General features: G+C 39.6%; 1 protein-coding gene across 1 annotated transcript in view; it reads right to left on the bottom strand.

Moving 5' to 3' along the window:
- Positions 1-15,092, bottom strand: part of abhd3 (abhydrolase domain containing 3, phospholipase) — a 43,695-nt gene extending 28,603 nt beyond the window's left edge. Inside the window, exons 1-3 of the mRNA XM_072687136.1 lie at positions 14,881-15,092; positions 11,989-12,152; positions 851-1,033 (exon numbers count right to left, since the gene is read on the bottom strand). Of these exons, the coding sequence (XP_072543237.1) occupies positions 851-1,033; positions 11,989-12,152; positions 14,881-15,030 (497 nt within the window). The 5' untranslated portion in view covers positions 15,031-15,092. The remainder of the gene's footprint in view (positions 1-850; positions 1,034-11,988; positions 12,153-14,880) is intronic.
- Between the last annotated feature and the right edge of the window lie 4,154 nt (positions 15,093-19,246).

The raw sequence follows: 19,246 nt of genomic DNA, 5'->3' as shown, positions 1-19,246 counted from the left end.
GATAATAGTGATAACAGTAATAAGTGATATCAGTAATAAGTGATAACAGTAATAACAGTGATAAGTGATATCAGTAATAAGTGATATCAGTAATAAGTGATATCAGTAATAAGTGATAACAGTAATAACAGTGATAAGTGATAACAGTAATAAGTGATATCAGTAATAAGTGATAACAGTAATAACAGTGATAAGTGATAACAGTAATAAGTGATAACAGTAATAACAGTGATAAGTGATATCAGTAATAAGTGATATCAGTAAAAAGTGATAACAGTTATAACAGTGATAATAGTGATAACAGTAATAAGTGATATCAGTAATAAGTGATAACAGTAATAACAGTGATAAGTGATATCAGTAATAAGTGATATCAGTAAAAAGTGATAACAGTAATAACAGTGATAATAGTGATATCAGTAATAAGTGATATCAGTAATAAGTGATAACAGTAATAACAGTGATAAGTGATATCAGTAATAAGTGATATCAGTAATAAGTGATATCAGTAATAAGTGATAACAGTAATAACAGTGATAATAGTGATAATTGGGCGAATAGCAGAGTGGTCTCCTTATTGACTTGTGTTTAGTAGTGTCTATGCTTAGCGCTATCTCTTAATGGATTGAGGTTAAGATTTAGGGTTGTGGCAAGGGTTTTGGGTTGGGTTTTAAGGTTGGGTAGGGCTTGAGTTTGGGTTGTGTTGTGGGGTTGAGGTTTAATTTAGGGTCGGGGTTAAGAAAGGGTTTGGGTTTTAGGGATTGAGGCTGAGGTTTAGGTTTGGGGGTTAGGGTTGTATTTTGGTGTCGGCTTGAGGTTGGCTGTGTGTTTTGGGTTGGTTCTGACCCACCTGTAGCCCAGCTCGCGGCTCTGCTGGACCATATGCAGGATGTAAGATTCTCGACTGGTTCCGGTCAGGCCGGGCAGCAGCAGGACAGTGGGACGGGTGGACGGGTCAGGGTGGGAGGAACTGGAGTCATTATCAAACCAGTCCAGAGAAATCTGCCCTCCATCTGGTGCTCTGATCAGCTCACTGCAGGACACACACACACACACACACACACAGATATAGAAGATATATAAATAATGGGTTCCTATTCTAGAAGCTTTTTGTTGCACTACATGGACAAAAGTATTGGGACACCTGCTCATTCAGTGTTTCTTCTGAAGTCAAGGGTATTAAAAAGCTGATTCTGCTTCTGTTGGAGTAACTGTCTCTACTGTCCAGAGAAGAAGACTCTCTACTAGAGATTTTGGAGAAAGAGCATTGCTGTGAGAATTTGATTGCATTCAGTGACAAAAGCGTTACTCCAACAAAAGCAGGATAAGCTCTTTTTTTAATTCCATTAAGTTCAAAAGAAACAATGGATGGGCAGATGTCCCAATACTTTTGTCCATATAGTGTAGCAGAGCGTTATTAATATTCACCCTAATGAGAGACTGTAGCTCCGCCTCCTCAGTGTATATCACAATACCTACATTTAGAGTTATTAATATTCACCCTAATGAGAGACTGTAGCTCCGCCTCCTCAGTGTATATCACAATACCTACATTTAGAGTGTTATTAATATTCACCCTAATGAGAGACTGTAGCTCCACCTCTTCAGTGTATATCACAATACCTATATTTAGAGTTTTTAATATTCACCCTAATGACAGACTGTAGCTCCGCCTCCTCAGTGTATATCACAATACCTACATTTAGAGTTATTAATATTCTCCCTAATGAGAGACTGTAGCTCCTCCTCCTCAGTGTAGATCACAATACCTACATTTAGAGAGTTACTAATATTCACCCTAATGAGAGACTGTAGCTCCGCCTCCTCAGTGTATATCACAATACCTACATTTAGAGTTATTAATATTCACCCTACTGAGAGACTGTAGCTCCGCCTCCTCAGTGTATATCACAATACCTACATTTAGAGCGTTATTAATATTCACCCTAATGAGAGACTGTAGCTCCGCCTCCTCATTGTATATCACAATACCTACATTTAGAGCGTTATTAATATTCACCCTAATGAGAGACTGTAGCTCCTCCTCCTCAGTGTATATCACAATACCTACATTTAGAGCGTTATTAATATTCCCCCTAATGAGAGACTGTAGCTCCACCTCCTCAGTGTATATCACAATACCTACATTTAGAGCGTTATTAATATTCACCCTAATGACAGACTGTAGCTCCGCCTCCTCAGTGTATATCACAATACCTACATTTAGAGCGTTATTAATATTCACCCTAATGAGAGACTGTAGCTCCGCCTCCTCATTGTATATCACAATACCTACATTTAGAGCGTTATTAATATTCACCCTAATGAGAGACTGTAGCTCCTCCTCCTCAGTGTATATCACAATACCTACATTTAGAGCGTTATTAATATTCCCCCTAATGAGAGACTGTAGCTCCACCTCCTCAGTGTATATCACAATACCTACATTTAGAGCGTTATTAATATTCACCCTAATGACAGACTGTAGCTCCGCCTCCTCAGTGTATATCACAATACCTACATTTAGAGCGTTATTAATATTCACCCTAATGAGAGACTGTAGCTCCGCCTCCTCATTGTATATCACAATACCTACATTTAGAGCGTTATTAATATTCACCCTAATGAGAGACTGTAGCTCCGCCTCCTCATTGTATATCACAATACCTACATTTAGAGTTATTAATATTCACCCTAATGAGACTGTAGCTCCTCCTCCTCAGTGTATATCACAATACCTACATTTAGAGCGTTATTAATATTCACCCTAATGACAGACTGTAGCTCCGCCTCCTCAGTGTATATCACAATACCTACATTTAGAGCGTTATTAATATTCACCCTAATGAGAGACTGTAGCTCCGCCTCCTCATTGTATATCACAATACCTACATTTAGAGCGTTATTAATATTCACCCTAATGAGAGACTGTAGCTCCTCCTCCTCAGTGTATATCACAATACCTACATTTAGAGCGTTATTAATATTCCCCCTAATGAGAGACTGTAGCTCCACCTCCTCAGTGTATATCACAATACCTACATTTAGAGCGTTATTAATATTCACCCTAATGACAGACTGTAGCTCCGCCTCCTCAGTGTATATCACAATACCTACATTTAGAGCGTTATTAATATTCACCCTAATGAGAGACTGTAGCTCCGCCTCCTCATTGTATATCACAATACCTACATTTAGAGCGTTATTAATATTCACCCTAATGAGAGACTGTAGCTCCGCCTCCTCATTGTATATCACAATACCTACATTTAGAGTTATTAATATTCACCCTAATGAGACTGTAGCTCCTCCTCCTCAGTGTATATCACAATACCTACATTTAGAGCGTTATTAATATTCACCCTAATGACAGACTGTAGCTCCGCCTCCTCAGTGTATATCACAATACCTACATTTAGAGTTATTAATATTCACCCTAATGAGACTGTAGCTCCGCCTCCTCCGTGTATATCACAATACCTACATTTAGAGCGTTATTAATATTCACCCTAATGAGAGACTGTAGCTCCTCCTCCTCAGTGTATTTCACAATACCTACATTTAGAGCGTTATTAATATTCACCCTAATGAGACTGTAGCTCCTCCTCCTCAGTGTATTTCACAATACCTATATTTAGAGCGTTATTAATATTCACCCTAATGAGAGACTGTAGCTCCTCCTCCTCAGTGTATATCACAATACCTACATTTAGAGCGTTATTAATATTCACCCTAATGAGAGACTGTAGCTCCTCCTCCTCAGTGTATATCACAATACCTACATTTAGAGTTATTAATATTCACCCTAATGAGAGACTGTAGCCTCCTCAGTGTATATCACAATACCTACATTTAGAGCGTTATTAATATTCACCCTAATGAGAGACTGTAGCTCCGCCTCCTCAGTGTATATCACAATACCTACATTTAGAGTTATTAATGTAAGTGTGTCAAAGGTCACACTGAATATAGACTGGGTGGAGTTAGCTTGACGCTGCAGCTCGGGTGGAGTGTGTGTGTGTGTGTGTGTGTATTACAGTAGACTGACACTGACTCAGCTTCTCTCAGAGTGAGGGATCATGCTAAACGAGAGTGGAATTTCAGAGGCTGTATTAAATATGCACTGCAGGATCAGCCTCCGCTCGGCTCTGAACACACACACACACACACACGCGCACGCGCACACACACACACACACACACACACACACACACACACACCGCTCATCCTCTTTACAGAGGAGAAGGTTTTAGCCACACTGTCTCATCAGCACTTCTACTTCCTTTAGCAGGGCCTCTGACGTACACACCGCTCACCTCCCTCAAAGCAGCTCTCAGTGAGAGAACCCCTCATCTTCATCAGCAGAACCCGGGTCAGGACAACCCCCAAGAGCATGAGGGGCAGAGGAACAAAGACTCATGAGGAAGGACACCAATTAAAACTCAAAAAAGGTTGAGGTAGAACCAATAGAACTCTGAAAGAACCTGGTTCCTCTCAGTGGTTCTTTCTAAAGAGTGGTTCTCTAAAAAACATAATGAAGAAGCACTACAAAGGAACAGGGTTCAGAAAAGAACAAGCAAGAACATCTGAGAGGAACCAAGACTAAAAAAAAGGCTTTCTAGGAACATGATGAGGAACCACTGGGAAGAATACAGGCTCAAACGTAGAGCATGATGAGAGACGAAAAAAAAAGGTAGGTTCTCCTTTTGAGTCTAGGAACATGACAAAGTACCACTGAGAGGAACCAGGACTCAAACTAAGAGCATAAAGAGGAACCAAGACCAAAAGGAGAACCTACCTGAGAAAATGCGTGAGAAGAAACCATAAGGAACCAAGACTTACAATGACAAGATTTTAAGAACATCCAAAAAAAAAACAACAGAAAGGAACCAAGGCTCAAACTAAGAACATGAAGAGGAACCACTGAAAGGAACCAAGACTCAAAAGGAGAACCTACCTAAGAACACAGTAAGGAACCACTGAAAGCAACCAAGACTCAAAAGGAGAACTTACCTAAGAGCATGATAAGGAACCACTGAAAGGAACCAATACTCAAGGGGAGAACCTACCTAAGAGCACGATAAAGAACCACTGAAAGGAACCAATACTCAAGAGAAGAACCTACCTAAGAGCACAATAAGGAACCACTGAAAGGAACCAATACTCAAGAGAAGAACCTACCTAAGAGCACAATAAGGAACCAATACTCAAGAGAAGAACCTACCTAAGAGCACAATAAGGAACCACTGAAAGGAACCAATACTCAAGAGAAGAACCTACCTAAGAGCACAATAAGGAACCACTGAAAGGAACCAATACTTAAGAGGAGAACCTACCTAAGAGCATCATAAGGAACCACTGACAGAAACCAAGGCTCTTTAAGAGCACGATAAGGAACCAATGAAAGGAACCAAGACTCAAGAGGAGAACCTACCTAAGAGCATGATAAGGAACCATTGAAAGGACCCAAGACTTAAACGTAGAACCTTTTTAAGAGCACAGTCCTCCCTAAACCGTCTGATCTTCTGACCCTGAACCCGATGGTCTTCAGGGTGGAGCAGAAGTAAAGACCTGGCCTCGCTGTTCCAGCACTGCTCCCTCAGTACAGACACCATCTGCTGTGTTCTAGCAGCGTACAGATTTAACACAGACCCCCCCAACTGAGTGTGTGTGTGTGTGTGTGTGTGTGTGTGTGTGTGTCAAGTCAAGTCAAGTCAAGTCAGATTTATTTGTGTAGCTTTTTACAACAGTTGTCGTCACAAAGCAGCTTTACATAATTAGTACTTAATAAAGGACAGAGACAGAGAAGAAAGAAGAAATAACATGAAGGATCAAAGACCCCCAGTGAGGAGCCAACGGCGACAGTGGCAAGGAGAACCTCCCTCAGAGCTGAAGGAAGAAACCTTGGGAGGAACCAAGACTCACAAGGGAGACCCGACCCGTCCTCCTCTGATCAGAAGTATTTATTAATTAATGATAAAAATTACTAAACCAGATACAGCAGATAGTTAATAGTGGTGATATTAATAGTGTCAGACAGACACGAGTCCATCTAGGTTTCAGCACGGCCACCAAACAGGCAGCAGCGGCAGGCAGGAGAGCCGCCGGTCCGCCATGGGTGGCCGGACTGGTAGGTGGCAGCTGGTTTGACGCAGGTAGAGGGGACCTCAGCGGGCAGTCTTCCAGCAGGTCAGGCTGGGTGGCCGTTTACTCAGAGAAGGTAAAAAGAGAAAGAGAGAGTTAGTACTGAGAGGAATTTTAGCATCAGAGTGTGTCTGACGACTCCGGCAGGTCTGATTATCACAGCATAATTAAAAGGAGAGAGCCAGAAGGTAACACGGACACGGGCACACCCTGAGAACACCAGCATCTATCTGCTCCACCGTCAACAAACCTGAGTGATCGCGTGTAAGCAGCGAGACGACAGCTCCAGCATCTCAGTGTACTACAATTCCCTGTGTCCTCGAACCCCTGGACCTGCAGCCCTTATCTAAGATACATTAATTACCAAAAGCTAAACTAAACATATACGTTTTCAGCTTAGATTTAAAGATTAAGACTGAGTCTGAGTCCCCAACATTATCTGGAAGGTTATTCCAGAGCTGGGGGGCTTTATAAGAAAAGGCTCCTCCCCCTGCTGAGGTTTTCTGAATTTTGGGAACGAGTAAGAGGCCAGCACCCTGAGATCTAAACGAGTAAGAGGCCAGCACCCTGAGATCTAAACGAGTAAGAGGCCAGCACCCTGAGATCTAAACGAGTAAGAGGCCAGCACCCTGAGATCTAAACGAGTAAGAGGCCAGCACCCTGAGATCTAAACGAGTAAGAGGCCAGCACCCTGAGATCTAAACGAGTAAAAGGCCAGCACCCTGAGATCTAAGTAGTCTTGATGGTTCGTAATATACTATAAGATCCCGCAGGTGCTCAGGAGCGAGGCCATGTAGGGCTTTATACGTTAATAGAAGAATTTTGTAATCGATACGGGATTTAACTGGGAGCCAATGAAGTGCTGCTAGAACTGGACTGATATGGTCAGATGTTCTAGTTTTTTGTGTGTACCGGGTTAGATAAGCTGACCGAGCTAGCGTCTGCCTCTCGGTTCTGCGCTCACCGTCGGATCTGTTTCAGAGCAGATGTCATGAATTCACACCCGAGTGTGAGACAGTGCCAGCCTCGCACACACACACACACACACACACACACACTGTGCCAGGCTTTGGTAGATGACATCACACATTCTCTGTCTCCCTGCACGTGTCGAGTGTGAGGAGAGGACGTTCAGCTGCTGCAGCCGATCACACAGTTGCCCTTCAGCAGCACAGAACCTTCAGCCACTCAGAGCAGAGCGGAGCTCCACACAGACAGCCCTGCTGAGCACCTTCATCATCATCATCATCATCAGTCATCACACTGCTGAGTTCACAACCACAAACTGCTTAATAGTCCTAATTAATTCATTCCTGTCCAATTACTTTTGCCTGTGGTAATAGACTGTGGCTGTAATTCAGTAAATGCAGTACTTTTGGTTAAACCCACTGTAAAACATTAACACTCTTAGCGAGCGGGATCCTCTTAAAATGAGTCTAAATATAAAATAATATCAAATAAATGAATCTAATTTAATATTATATATAATAACCTACTATTTTATTATGTATAGATTACTGTACTAATATTAATAGTGTTGCACCGATACAGATACTGTACCAATACTCATCTCAAATCCACAGAGATGGGGAACAGCGCCCAAAATATAATTATTATATATTATTACATTATTAATATTATGAACCAAGACCCACACTAAGAACATGAACAGGAACCACTGAAAGGAACCAAGACTCAGAAGAAGAACCTTAGAGCACGATAAGGAACAACTGAAAGGAACCAAGACTCAAAAGGAGAACCTACCTAAGAGCACGATAAGGAACCACTGAAAGGAACCAAGACTCAAAAGGAGAACCTACCTTAGAGCACGATAAGGAACCACTGAAAGAAACCAAAACTCAAAAGGAGAACCTACCTAAGAGCGTGATAGGGAACCACTGAAAGGAACCAAAACTCAGAAGGAGAACCTATGAGCATGATAAGGAACCACTGAAAAGAACCAAGACTCAAAAGGAGAACCTACCTTAGAGCATGATAAGGAACCACTGAAAGAAACCAAAACTCAAAAGGAGAACCTACCTAAGAGCATGATAGGGAACCACTGAAAGGAACCAAGACTCAGAAGGAGAACCTATGAGCATGATAAGGAACCACTGAAAGGAACCAAGACTCAAAAGGAGAACCTACCTAAGAGCACAATAAGGAACCAATGAAAGGAACCAAGACTCAAAAGGAGAATCTACCTGAGAGCACAATAAGGAACCAATGAAAGGAACCAAAACTCAAAAGGAGAACCTACCTAACAACATGATAAGAAACCACTGAAAGGGTTTTATTATGAGGAATTATTAATTATTAATATATTATTATTTTTTACTCGTTGTTCATCCCCAATTAGGGGCCAGCAATTACCCAACCCTGTTCATACCCCTCTCGTCACCCCAGTGATGGAGGACCAACACACGCCCCCTCCGACGTATGCTCAAGCATAGTGACAGTGCCTCAGTCCGCTGGACCAGTCGGGCCTCACAACATAATTCAAAAGACATTGTGTCCCTGTCCAAATACTTTTGGACCTGACTGTAAAGGACAGTGTGATGTGAACTGGTTCACAGAAATTCAAGCAGAAGCCAAACCCGGGCAGGTCTGAGGGAACAAGCGGAGGGTAATCCGCAGGCTCTCCGGAGCGTCTCTGGCATGACGTGGCATGACGTGATTCGGGTGTCGGATTTCTCGGGTCTGCGCCCGGAGGAAGATACGTTACAGCATCAAACCACTTAAACCCGCTTAATTATTGAAAGCTGCCCCCAGAGCTCATCTGAACGAGAGCAGCGTGCTGTCCCCCTTCCAGCCCCCGGCTAAGTCCTGAGGACAAGCTCAGGAGATTAACTTCTGAGGGAAAAGCACTAAATGTTGTAGCTCAGGTGATTTAATGCACCACCTGCAGCTGCTGCGTCCCGACACCACCCTGCATACCGTGGCTCTAGGGCCGGCTCACGAGCCAAGCAACCAGTGAACCTGCAGCCATGACCGATCACCTACACTCCATCCCACACAGAGAGGGCTTATACCACAACGCTGGCTAAAAGGCTTCGGTCGCCATGACTACAACACAGATACAGACCATAATTTCTCTCCTATCCAAACCCACCAGTGCAGCTAAACGAGTCTTCTGAGTTTTATATGGAGTGATGATGATGATGATGATGATGATGATGGTAAAATAGTGAATAGAGAATCTCCACTAATCCAGTTCTCTTTAGGGACTACTTTCTGTAGCTGCACTACACCCTGCAGCATGTATCCCTCCACCATTTTAATGATCTGGTTCTAAAAGCAGGTTCTAGAGCCGAACTCTTCTCAGAACTCTGGTAGAACCGTGTCTCAGGCATCAGGCAGCGTCTTCATCACCATTAGGTGAAGAACTTTCTGTGAGGAGCTTTTATTATTAGAGCTTCAGACGTCTGCTTCCCTTCACCTCCACTGTAGAACCACAGCTCTGACTGGGGGAGGTTATCTAGGACCTCCACTGTAGAACTCCAGCTCTGACTGGGGGAGCTTATCTAGAACCTCCACTGTAGAACTCCAGCTCTGACTGGGAGAGGTTATCTAGAACCTCCACCGTAGAAGTCCAGCTCTGACTAGGGGAGCTTATCTAGAACCTCCACTGTAGAACAGCTCTGACTGGGAGAGGTTATCTAGAACCTCCACTGTAGAACAGCTCTGACTGGGAGAGGTTATCTAGAACCTCCACTGTAGAACTCCAGCTCTGACTGGGGGAGGTTATCTAGAACCTCCAGTGTAAAACTCCAGCTCTGACTGGGGGAGGTTATCTAGAACCCAGCTTTTCACACCAAACCCCCTTTCTGAACCCGACTGTAACCAGTAAACATGTAAAATAATTGATAAAATTCATCTTTAAATGTATTATTCACTAAAACTAAGTGTTTAGTTCACTCTGGCTTCAAAGATATTTCAGTAGTTATGCAAATACATCACATTCTTATTTGCATAATGACTAAAATTATTCTAATGATATTATCCTGCTCCATCACACTACAGCCAATCCCCCAGCCCCTGCAGTAACAGTCCACATTAGAACTGATTGGTCCCTATTTAGACACACTGGACCATGAGGTGATGTGATCCTAAAATCAGCGCTGGCCAATGAAAAGCATGCATCTCCAAATTGGTGACTTTACAGGAGGAGGCAGAGCTCTTCACTCTGAATGGAAGTCAAGGTAAAATAAGAGTTTATTTCAGGTCATCCAGGATTATTTAGACCAGGGCTGCTCAATCCTGGTCCTGGAGATCTACCACCCTAAAGAGGGGTGGGGCTAAACTCTGCAGGGTGGTAGATCTCCGGGACCAGGATTCAGGAGCTGATTTAACAGTGTACAGAAGCAGCTGCAAGCTTCAGATTATGGAGAAAAATTTATGTTTTTCATATATTACCCGTTAGGCAAAAACCTTCCATTAGAGCTGGGCGATATGGAAAAAATTGATATCACGATATTTAAGGACATTTTTTATGATATTCGATATTTATCGCAATACAAAACACACCAACAGCGTCATTTTTAAAAACTGCTATTCAAATACTCTCCCATACTGAGTACCATGATTTTTACTCAAAATATGCTTCACTCCACTCAATTAAATATTCAGATCATCTCTTTAAGTGCTCTTTAAGCACTGACGATATTCACAATACACTCATAAACGCATATTGTGAACCACGATAACATAATTTATCACGATACGATAAAATATTGTCATATTGCCCAGCTCTACTTCCTGTTCTTTATATGATATCAGAGTTTTAAAATGAATGAACCAATAGAAATGCTGCAAAATGACTTATATAAGATGCTGACGCTCTGCTCAGTGTTCTGAGTAGGGATGCACCGATCTGGCTTTTTTAGTTCTGATACCGATACGATACATAAACTTTGCATATCTGTCGATACTCAATACCGATTAAATTCCTTTGCTGAATTAATAAACCGTATACCGCACCATGTGGAAGAGGCCTAAGGCATTAGGATTCACTTAAACATTACCTTACTAACTTTATAAAACAAAATATATAAAATTAACACAATTTATATTTATTTATAACAATTTATATCAATCATTAAACAAGTAACTTGGCTAAACATCCAAGCAGTAATCAAACATGTAAACGTTTCGTTCAGTCTCACACCGACCAATTAAAGTGAAAGGATCGGCTTCATGGGTCGGCCTAATTATCCGATACCCGATCCAGCTAATTTTGTTAATATCGGGACCAATATCCGATCCTAATATCGGATCGGTGCATCTCTAGTTCTGATACACACTGCACTCATCACACCAAGTGCCCTCCATCTCTGTAGACTATAAGCTCATCAGCCAATCACAGCACAGCAGAGAACTGCTCTCTGCTCATCAGTCTGAAGAGCCCCTCTACAGAGCCAGACTGGACCTGGTTGTCGGCCCCCTGGTGGATCATCCACACACTGCACACACCAGAAAAATACATACAGATTTCTAAGCTTAAAAGTTTAAAAATGTAAAAAAAAAAAAAAAGTCAAATATTGTTTAAAAATGTCAAATGTAAAAAATGTTTAGTTTCTAAATGTTTTCATTTGATTCAACTGTTATATAAAATGTAATTAAATAATTGGTCAGCCGGTAAAATAAACAGTCCAGTTAAAAAATAATTTTCTGGCAATGACTTGATGTTTCAGGCTTTAAAGGGTTAAACTCTCTTAACGGCCTGGCTTTGCGTACTAGAGTGACGGTAATTCCCGAGGCTGACCAGTGAGGCCTGAGTGAGGTCAGGGCAGTCATTTCAGAAACACAGTGATGTGTGAGGAGAGCAAACCGTGAAACACTCACTTCCTGTAGGACACCCAGGGTTTGGCGGTAACGAAGGGTCGGAGGAGAGTCTGTGCCCGGCTCTCCCAGCACCAGAACGGGGGGTAATATGTCTCCGTCACCACGGGACAGTGATCCCTCAGGAATTCATAAAACTTCTTCCCTCCTGCGATCAGCTTTGGCTTCTGGAAGACAGAGGTGGGAGAGGAGGGAAGGGGCATCAGTGAAAACACTCCAGCTGGGACAGGGCAGTGATTCTCTACACAGCAGACGCCGGCTCAGCACAGCTCCCCAGAACAGCTTCTACAAGCGAGCTGGGGTTCACACAGCTGACCAACAGACCAGGTTTAGAGAGAATCTGATACATCACAAGCAAACACCAAAAACCACGACACCTAGATAAAAACAGCTAGATAATAAAAATCAGCTAGATATAAAAAATCAGCTAGATATAAAAAAATCAGCTAGAGATAAAAAAAAATCAGCTAGATATAAAAAAATCAGCTAGAGATAAAAAAAATCAGCTAGATATAAAAAATCAGCTAGAGATAAAAAAATCAGCTAGATATAAAAAATCAGCTAGAGATAAAAAAATCAGCTAGATATAAAAAATCAGCTAGAGATAATAAACAGTAAGAGATAAAAAATCAGCTAGAGATAAAAAACATCAGCTAGATATAATAAATCAGCTAGAGAAAAAAATCAGCTAGAGATAAAAAACAGTAAGAGATAATAAATCAGCTAGAGATAATAAAAATCAGCTAGAGATAAAAAATCTGCTAGATATAAAAAATCAGCTAGAGATAAAAAAATCAGCTAGATATAAAAAAAATCAGCTAGAGATAAAAAATCTGCTAGATATAAAAAATCAGCTAGAGATAAAAAAAATCAGCTAGATATAAAAAATCAGCTAGAGATAAAAAAAATCAGCTAGATATAAAAAATCAGCTAGAGATAAAAAAAATCAGCTAGATATAAAAAATCAGCTAGAGATAATAAACAGTAAGAGATAAAAAATCAGCTAGAGATAAAAAATCAGCTAGAGATAAAAAACAGTAAGAGATAATAAATCAGCTAGATATAAAAAACAGTAAGAGATACAAAATAAGCCAGATACAAATAATTAATTAGAAAAAATTCAGCCAGATATAAAAATCGGCTAGATATAAAAAAACAGCTAGATAATTAAAAATCTGTTAAAAAAGATATCAGATAGATTAAAAAAATCAGTAAGAGATAAAAAAAATCAGCTAGTAGGAAAAATTAATTAGCTACACATAAAAAAATCAGCTAGATAATAAAATCAGTTAGATATAACAAACTGCTAGATATAAAAAAGTCAGTGAGAGATAAAAAAAATCTGCAGGTACAAAAAATCAGCTAGATATAAAAAATCAGCCAGATAACAAAATCAGCCAGATATAAAAACAATCAGCTAGAGATAAAAAAAACAGCCAGATAGAAATATGGTAAATACAAAATATCACAAATAAAAACAGCTTTCTTTCAAAAATTTTAAACTGAAGTATAATGGATGTTACAAGTAAAATAAAACTACTTTTAATTCTAAATAAATCTAAATCAACTTTTGATATGTCTATATGTCCGTCTGTCTATCTATAGGTATATCTGCATGTCTATCTATAGGTATATCTGCATGTCTATCTATAGGTATATCTGCATGTCTATCTATAGGTATTTCTGCATGTCTATCTATAGGTATATCTGCATGTCTATCTATAGGTAAATCTGCATGTCTATCTATAGGTATATCTGCATGTCTATCTATAGGCATTTCTGCATGTCTATCTATAGGCATTTCTGCATGTCTATCTATAGGTATATCTGCATGTCTATCTATAGACATTTCTGCATGTCTATCTATAGGTATATCTGCATGTCTATCTATAGGTATATCTGCATGTCTATCTATAGGTATATCTGCATGTCTATCTACCTGTCCTTTAGATTTATTATAAAAAATGACTATTCTCATTATCGACACACTCCGGTCAGCGCTGGGGTCTCTGAGTCCCCAAACAATGAAGAAATAACAAAAGAGGCTCATAAGCATGCCTTCATTAGAAGAGGTGTCCACAAACTTTTGTCCTGCAGTTCTGAGAGAGAGAGGGGTCACAGTGCTACAGGCCCTCGGGGTTCAAGGGGTTAATTCAGAGAAGACAGTTTTTGCTTTGTCATGAAAAAAACCCTCACTCGCCGCAAGGGGCGCCACAGAGCAGCGCTATAAGCCCGCCCAGGAGGGCAGAAAAAGGGCAGTAACACACACACAAAGGACACGGTAATGAACCTGCCATACAGCACCCCCCCCCCCAAACAGGTCAGCCCCCATTCATTCAGCAGGACCGGCACGAGCCCGGCCTGCCAGCCTGGACCACCCTCATCGAGCAGCACGGTCACATCCACCACCAATCAATAAGACCCATCAACATGCACGCGGGTTATAGCTTTTCAGATCAGGAATATTAATAAATAACTAATGGGGTTCAATTTTAGGCAATACATGCAAGCATTCGTGCAGGGAAGCTGGGATGAGGGCTAAAATGCAAAACGCCGGGGCTCTCGGAGACACCCTGCAGTCTGGGGACGGCTGGAGAAAAAAAACAGAGCACCGAAAGCCGCACGAGGTGGTTTGGGAAGGTGATGCAAAGGGAAACAAGGTGATATGCACGAGGAAAGGTGGTGTTAAAGGCATGCAATGCAATGCAATGCAAAGTAATTCCAATGCAAAGCAATGCAAAGCAATGCAATGTCATGCACAGCACAGCACTGCATGACATGACATGACATTGCATTGCATTGCATTGCACTGCACGCCATTGCATTGCACTGCACGCCATTGCATTGCTTTTCATTGCAATAGCATCGCGCGTGCACGTGCTGCAGTCTTCCTACCTTGGCTATGGAGGTGAGGTAGTAGCACGCGTAGGCGGCCCCGAAGCCCAGCGCCAACGCCAGCCCCACGCTCGAGCCCTGCAGACCCACCGCAACCTGGTTCTCCACGTACACTCCGAGAACATCCCAGCCCAGATCCAGGGAGATCATGGCCACTGATGCTGCTGCTGCTGCCCGGGAGGATGCGGACAGACCGGGCGAGAGAGAGACGGGCGGACGCGCGAGTGATGAAGCTGCTGGAGAGCCGGGGGTTTATATATGTGTACGGCGGAGTGACGGTAGAGGGCGCTGCTGTGCTGCGCTGTTTATTTATTTATTTATTAAATATTATTTAACCAGTTATTCACAATATTTTACATTTAAAATGTGTTTATAAATAAACAGACACAAGACTTTTGTGTTGAAATGTAAATTTATAGAATAAAAGTCATGAGTGCGTATTAAAAAGCCTTAAATCACTCGATTATGCAGATATTTATTAAATATAGCTCTAAATAAACGCCTTAGCTTTTGTTTCAGAATGTAATAATATTGCACAAATGTGAGGAGTGATTATTACAATGTGAAGCTTTAATTATTTACATTCATTTATTTAGTAAGTGTCATTATTATTATTTTTTTTAAATCTTTAAAATAAAACTGATAAAAAACTTAAAAAATAAGACTTTAATTGTAAAATTAAAGAATAAAAGTATTGAGTGCATATGACAGTTTGAAGATTTAATTCATTCACTGAATTGAGATAATTCAACAAAATATGTTAAATAAATGGTTTTTTTAGTTTTTACAAATCTGGCTTGTTTTGAAATTTTCTTAAATAAAAGTCATGATTGCATCACACCATACACAAGACATTTTACTGTACATATGTCACTTATTATTATTATTATTATTATGATTGTAATTATTTTTATTATTCAATTATTTTTTATTAAATAAACACTATAAATAAACACTCTATAAATAAACACCATAAATAAACACTCAATAAATAAACACTATAAATAAACACTCTATAAATAAACACCATAAATAAACACTCAATAAATAAACACTATAAATAAACACTCTATAAATAAACACCATAAATAAACACTCAATAAATAAACACTATAAATAAACACTCAATAAATAAACACTATAAATAAACACTCAATAAATAAACACTATAAATAAACACTATAAATAAACACTCAATAAATAAACACTATAAATAAACACTCTATAAATAAACACTATAAAAACTCTATAAATAAACACTCTATAAATAAACACTATAAATACACACACTATATAAATAAACACTCAATAAATAAACAATATAAATAAACACTCAATAAATAAACACTCAATAAATAAACACTCTATAGAGAAATGTAAATGTGTGCAGGTATATAAATGATATAAATATAGTTCAGTGGCATACCTGTGATGAAAAATATATGAAATTATTAGAATGAGTTATTGCACACATATTGAATATTTACAGTGTGGTTATTACTGCACATTACAGTTTACTGTGTATTATTCTTTGCTTTATCCTTCTGTTTTTTATAGAACATCAAAATATCCTTTTTATATGATCTCCTTATTTTACATATGCGTATGATCTGCTTCAGGTGGGCGGGCCGTTATTAAAGCACTTAGTGTCAGAGGTACCTCTGTGTGTGTGTGACTCTGTATCTGACCAATAGCGTCGGGCTGGACTTCCTGTTCAGTTGATTTAAATAGAAAAGGTCTAAACTGTTTAGACTGAAATCAGACTGAACTGAAATCAGACTGAACTGAAATCAGACTGAAATCAGACTGAACTGAAATCAGACTGAACTGAAATCAGACTGAACTGAAATCAGACTGAAATCAGACTGAACTGAAATCAGACTGAAATCAGACTGAACTGAAATCAGACTGAACTGAAATCAGACTGAACTGAAATCAGACTGAAATCAGACTGAACTGAAATCAGACTGAACTGAAATCAGACTGAAATCAGACTGAACTGAAATCAGACTGAAATCAGACTGAACTGAAATCAGACTGAACTGAAATCAGACTGAAATCTGTCTGAAATCATACTGAACTGAAATCAGACTGAAATCAGACTGAACTGAAATCAGACTAAACTGAAATCAGAACAGCAGCCACAGAGAGCCATCTGAACAGAGGTGCCCAAACTTTTGCACAGGGCTGTGTGTGTGTGGACAGTGTGTTTATTTACTGCCAGTGTTACACACTTCTCACACCACCAACCATAGATCTCAATACAGGATCAATACAGGAACCAGCAGTGCTGACCAATAGAAACGCTTCATCAGAGATCAGCGTGAGTCACTGTGGCGCCCTCTACAGGCTGAGTTCAGTAAAGCAACTGTCAAAATGTGGGAATTTTAATTAGTTAAGTTGTAATTTAACCTAAATAACTTAAATAACACATTCACTAATCTAATTTAGACTAAGACTGAGATGCTCAATCAATATGTTAAATATTTGAGGAACAATAATAATAAACAATAACTAATAAATATAATTGTATGGTTTATAATTATATACTAGTAACTGCTTTTTTTAATCACTACTTTTTAATATTGATATCAGCCATAACATTAGAACCACTGCCAGGTGAAGTGACTTACACTGATGATCTGGGTCCAGTGGTTCCTGTAAAGGGGTGGATCTACATATTAGGCAGTGAGTGAACAGTCAGGTCTTGAAGATGCTGAAGGTGATGAAGCAGGAAAAATGGGCAAGCATAAGAATCTGAGACACTTTGACCAGAACCAAACTGTGATGTTCTAGATAATGACTGGGTCAGAACATCTCCACCAAGGCAATTCAATTCAATTCAGGTTTATATATATATTATATATAATTATAATTATTTATATCAAATATAATAATAATTATATAAATATAATGATATATATCATTTAACGAGAGAAAAATGGCGTAGGTGGAAGAAGGAAGTTTTTAACTATGTGTCACATGTTTGCACCATGCGAGAGGTCAGAGCTGAAACAACCCCGTGGGTATTTACAGTGGTGCCGGGTCTGACTGAGAACCCACCTGGATTTACAGTGATATCAGCATCTTTGCATTTATCAACATTAGGACATAAGAGTAAGACCTCAGTTTCATCTGAATCGTGGGTTAAAGTCTTTGATGTAGGCCCTGTCCTCAGCCCAGGCCCTGGAACAGCTGGACCCTCACAGATCCTGCTGTACATGGAGGGCAGGGGCGGAGCCAATCGCTGGGCAACTGGGCGGGACCAAACTGGTGGCGACATATATCAGCCAAATCACCCATCTCTACATCTCCTTTCTGAACAAATTACATCATTCCAGGGTTAAATAGTCAGGCACTGTGTTTATAAAGAACATAATCCATAATATTCACACTATATTACACTTATATTAAATATAATAGATATGAAATGATATTTTAAAACCTGTAGCTGCGCTGGTTCTGTAATATACACTGGGTTTGAATGTGCAACATTTTGAAGTAAAACCCTTCTCTCATTGGCTCCCAGTATCATCTATTTGCATAGTGGGTGTGCCCCCATCCCTTCACTCTTTGTCTGTATGTAATCGTTCCCCCCAGGCTACCTTCTCTGGCCTCATTGCTGACGGCTATAAGAGCAGGTTAATATTTTCTGAAGCTGCTGAGTGTGACTCGGTCAGTCTTGCGCTACCACAGGATTATACTGTCAGCGTTTTGTCAGATTATTAATATTAGTCAGTTAAGAGTAGAAAAAATAAGACTTAAAAAATGAGAGCAACATGTCAATTTTCGACTTTCGACTTTTGCAACCATTTGTGTAAGAATAAACACACTATAAATAAACACTCTATTAAATAAATGTTAAAATAAAGTTAAAGGAGGTTAAATAGGTACATGTTTATAAACCATATGAATATAGTTCACTGGCATAGCGGTAATACCTGTGATAATAAATATGTGAAATAATTTTCTTTGCTTTATACTTTTATTTTTTCTAGAACATCAACATATCCTTTTTATATGATATACTTATTTTACATATCCTTATTATCTGTTTCATGTGGGCGTTATTAAAGCATTTCAGTGCCAGTGGTACAGATTATTAATATTAGGCAGTTAAAGGTAGAAAAAATAACTTTTCAAAACTGAAAAAATGAGAGGCAACAGGCCAATATGAATGTAAGTTGTTTATTTTAGAAAATATATGAAATATATTCCATATATCAAATTTTAGCCTGCCCAAAGGTATTAAATTTTTTACCGCCTGTAGCCGTTCCCCCAAGGCTACCTTCTCTTGGGTGTACATTTATTTTATATAAGAAATGGCCAATGAGAATAATAAGCCAGCAGGCCAACAAGAGTTTTT

Source organism: Salminus brasiliensis, chromosome 9 (assembly GCF_030463535.1).
Source record: "Salminus brasiliensis chromosome 9, fSalBra1.hap2, whole genome shotgun sequence".
Classification (NCBI taxonomy): Eukaryota; Metazoa; Chordata; class Actinopteri; order Characiformes; family Bryconidae; genus Salminus; species Salminus brasiliensis.
Note: the sequence above shows the minus strand (reverse complement) of the source record. Positions and strands in the feature narration are given on the sequence as shown.